Source organism: Fonticula alba (genome assembly GCF_000388065.1).
Source record: "Fonticula alba strain ATCC 38817 unplaced genomic scaffold supercont2.12, whole genome shotgun sequence".
NCBI classification, from domain to species: domain Eukaryota; order Rotosphaerida; family Fonticulaceae; genus Fonticula; species Fonticula alba.
Genome location: NW_009242982.1, coordinates 240,412 through 242,638, shown reverse-complemented (window position 1 = coordinate 242,638; position 2,227 = coordinate 240,412). Strand labels below are relative to the sequence as shown.

General features: G+C 69.7%; 2 protein-coding genes across 2 annotated transcripts in view; one reads left to right on the top strand and one right to left on the bottom strand.

Annotated features, from left to right (window-relative positions):
* H696_05595 (hypothetical protein) overlaps positions 1-493 on the bottom strand; it is a gene marked incomplete at both ends in the record, with an annotated part of 1,925 nt that extends 1,432 nt beyond the window's left edge. The window contains 2 exons of the mRNA XM_009499410.1: positions 115-159; positions 455-493. Coding sequence (XP_009497685.1) covers positions 115-159; positions 455-493 — 84 coding nt within the window. The remainder of the gene's footprint in view (positions 1-114; positions 160-454) is intronic.
* Positions 494-1,769: 1,276 nt separating this feature from the next.
* Positions 1,770-2,227, top strand: part of H696_05594 (hypothetical protein) — a gene marked incomplete at both ends in the record, with an annotated part of 7,609 nt that continues 7,151 nt past the window's right edge. Inside the window, one exon of the mRNA XM_009499409.1 lies at positions 1,770-1,997. Within this exon, the coding sequence (XP_009497684.1) occupies positions 1,770-1,997 (228 nt within the window). The remainder of the gene's footprint in view (positions 1,998-2,227) is intronic.

Below are 2,227 nucleotides of genomic sequence, written 5' to 3'. Positions count from 1 at the left end.
AGGAGGGGAGGGAGCAGGAGACAGGGCCCCCCCCGCCGAGCGATCCAGGCATCCGGCCGCGCCGGGTGCCGTGCCATGCGTGGGCGCGCGCGCACACCACGCCGGAGGGCGGACCCAGGGCGAGAGGGAGGCCCCGCGGAAGGGTCGGCCGACGTGGGCCTAGGGGCAGGGGGCGGGCGGAGGCGGGCGGAGGCGGGCGGAGGCGTGCGAGGGGCAAGAGGCAGGGGCGGGGAGCAGCAGCGGGGGCGAGAGCGGGCGGGGAGCAGAGGCTGGAGAAGGGCGGAGGGATGTACCCAGAAGCGGGACGGTCGGGGGGTCGGGCGTGTGAGAGGAAGGAGGCCCGATCGCCCGGGCTGCGAGCCGGCGGCGGGGCGGCCCAAAAGGCCTCCATCGGTGTCGCCTGCCTCGGGAGGCTCTCGGCCCTTGGCGCGCGCCGGCGCGGAGGGCACCAGACGTAGCCTAGTCGCTTGGCGAGGGCCGGGCCGGCGCCCATGGGGAACGGGCAACGCGCGTGCTGGGGTGCTGCATGCTCCCCCCCCCCCCGCTCCTCTCCCCCTCCCGGACATGTCTCCGGGTGCTGTGTGCGTGTGTGGTCTTCGGGCGTGGGGTGGTACACCTCGGACAAAAACAGGGGTCCACCCGACTAGAAACATAGAAACAGAAAGCCGCCGGGCCGCGGCCAACCCTCCCTTCTGCTCGTCTGCCCCTCCTCCCGCTGTCTCGCATGCGGGGGAGGCCGCCGGTACACGGGCGAGCGCGTGTAGGACATTGTCGTCCACGGCGCCGGGGCGCTCGCCCAGCACCCGGCAGGGGTAGGGTCACACAAACACACCCACCCACCCACACACACACACACGCGCGGGAGATCTAGCTTTCCAGCGCCGTGCCCTCGTTTTCCAGCTTGTGTGGGCCGCATCCCGCTGGTGGCTCCTGGCGTCCTTGCCCCCGGCCAGCGCGTTAGGCAGACAGGCGCACGGCCCCGGTCCCCCCCCCCGACAGGGCAGAGCCGTTCCTGGTCCCGGCGCTCGGTCCAGGAACAGCCCCAGGCCGAGGGGGGGGGGGGGTGAAGGCGCGCTTGCCGACACGCATGCGCGTCCGGGCGCGCGAACGCACACGCGCCCAGCCCCCCCGGGCATACCCTCACGCCAGAACACCACCAGATCCCGGCCTCGGTGCGGCCCCAGAACGGCGACCCTAGGGCCGCCGGTGAGGGAATGCCGTTCCCGACAGCAACGTGACACATACGATTGGCAGTTGGGATATTTAAATCCCTCCCCGCGCCCGACGATCGCGCGCCGGGGCGAGATCCCGCCGGAGACCCCGGGGAGCGCCGGGGATTCGGCGTGCCGCGGCCCAGGTCTGAGGCCGAGGCCGAGGGATGGCTGTTTTTTTTTCTCTCACACGCCCCCCCCCCCGATGCGGCACATACGCACCCACGGACGCGAGGGAGAGGGAGAAAGAGAGAGAGAGAGAGAGAGACAAAGGCCAGCCGCCCGAGCGGTGTCCCGGCCATGTTTCCCCGGGAGCAGCAACCAGAGATCCTCCTCCTTCTCACCCGCCAGCCGCTAGCCGCCTGTCCTGTCCTGTCCTGTCCTGTCCTGTCCTGTCCTGTCCTGTCCTGTCCTGTCCTGTCCTATCCCCCCCTCCCCGGCACCTGGCCATATCCTGCTTCTCCCCGCCGTCCCCTGCTCGTTTGCCCGCTCGCCCGCTGTCCCCCTTCCCCCTCCCTCCTTGCATCCTTCTCCTCCCTGTTGCGTTTGTCTGTGGCCATGTCAGTCGCACATCCGCCGCGTCGGGCCGGGGCGCGTTACTCCCAGCTGCGAAAGAGCCCTCGGCACTCGGCCGGGCGCATGCAGCAGCAGATCCTCGGGGATCGGAGCCGCCCTTTCGACGATCTGGCGGCCCTGCTGCAGGTAGCCCCGGAGCTGGGCGTCCTCTCGGCCAGCCGATCGCCGCTGGAGGAGCTGAATGAGGCCAGTCCGGGCCTTCTGGAGGCGGTGTGTCTTTCCTTCACTTTGGTTGTTTGGTTGTTTGTGTGTTGCCTTATTTGTTTTTCTTTTCCAGCTGTCTTCCTGTCCGTGTGTCGACCTGTCTGTGTGTCGACCTGTCTGCGCACACACGCATGCACACCCCCCCGACCGACCGTCAACTCCTTCTCAGGGAGCCCCTCCACCATGCCCTTTCTCCCATCTGACGGCCTGCCTTTGTTGTGCACTCCCCGTGCCCC